The 932-nt window shown below is 40.3% G+C and overlaps 1 protein-coding gene across 1 annotated transcript; it reads left to right on the top strand.

Moving 5' to 3' along the window:
* The first annotated feature begins 310 nt into the window (after positions 1–310).
* Positions 311–897, top strand: LOC101581272 (stathmin). Its single transcript, XM_012512902.2, has one exon. It carries the CDS (start codon positions 374–376, stop codon positions 821–823), a length of 450 nt encoding a protein of 149 aa, XP_012368356.1. The 5' UTR covers positions 311–373; the 3' UTR covers positions 824–897.
* Positions 898–932: the final 35 nt, after the last annotated feature.

The following is a 932-nucleotide window of genomic DNA, read 5'->3' on the forward strand; positions in this document are numbered from 1 at the left end:
GTTCTCCAGTCATCATTGGCTTATAGTTAAAAAAAAAAACAGTACTTTGAGATTAAATAAGTTGTAATTCCTTGGAATTAAACAAAAATATTTGAAGTTCTGATAATTTTATATATTTTAGATGATAATACATGAAAATAATGGTATTTAAACTGAAACATGATTGGGTCCCACCACCAGTTTCCTTGTTCTTATGCCTCTGTATCAAAGAACATTATCAAATCTACTCTTTCTCAACACTTTGAAAACAAACATAGCAACACAAAACTAGAATAGAAAAGGTTTTCAGAGTGTGGCCAGGCAGCTCGGACGGAGCAGGGCTTTCCTTACCAGTGGAATAAACTGCCAGCCAGTCTCTTGTCTTCTGCTCACCATGGCTTCTTCTGATATTCAGGTGAAAGAACTGGAGAAGCGTGCTTCAGGCCAGGCTTTTGAGCTGATTCTCAGCCCATGGTCAAAAGAATCTGTCCCAGATTTCCCCCTTTCCCCTCCAAAGAAGAAGGATCTTTCCCTGGAGGAAATTCAGAAGAAATTAGAAGATGCAGAAGAAAGACGCAAGTCCCATGAAGCTGAAGTCTTGAAGCAGCTTGCTGAGAAACGAGAGCATGAGAAAGAAGTGCTTCAAAAAGCAATAGAAGAGAATAACAACTTCAGTAAAATGGCGGAGGAGAAACTGACCCACAAGATGGAAGCTAACAAAGAGAACCGAGAGGCACAAATGGCTGCCAAACTGGAGCGTTTGCGAGAGAAGGATAAACACGTTGAAGAAGTCCGGAAGAACAAAGAATCCAAAGATCCTGCTGATGAGACTGAAGCTGACTAATTTGTTCTGAGAACTGACTTTCTCCCCCTGCCCTTCCTAAATATCCAAAGACTGTACTGGCCAGTGTCATTTTTTTTTTCCTCCTGACAAATATTCTAGAAGCTGATGT

Source organism: Octodon degus, unplaced genomic scaffold, assembly GCF_000260255.1.
Source record: "Octodon degus isolate 3935 unplaced genomic scaffold, OctDeg1.0 scaffold00287, whole genome shotgun sequence".
NCBI classification, from domain to species: Eukaryota; Metazoa; Chordata; class Mammalia; order Rodentia; family Octodontidae; genus Octodon; species Octodon degus.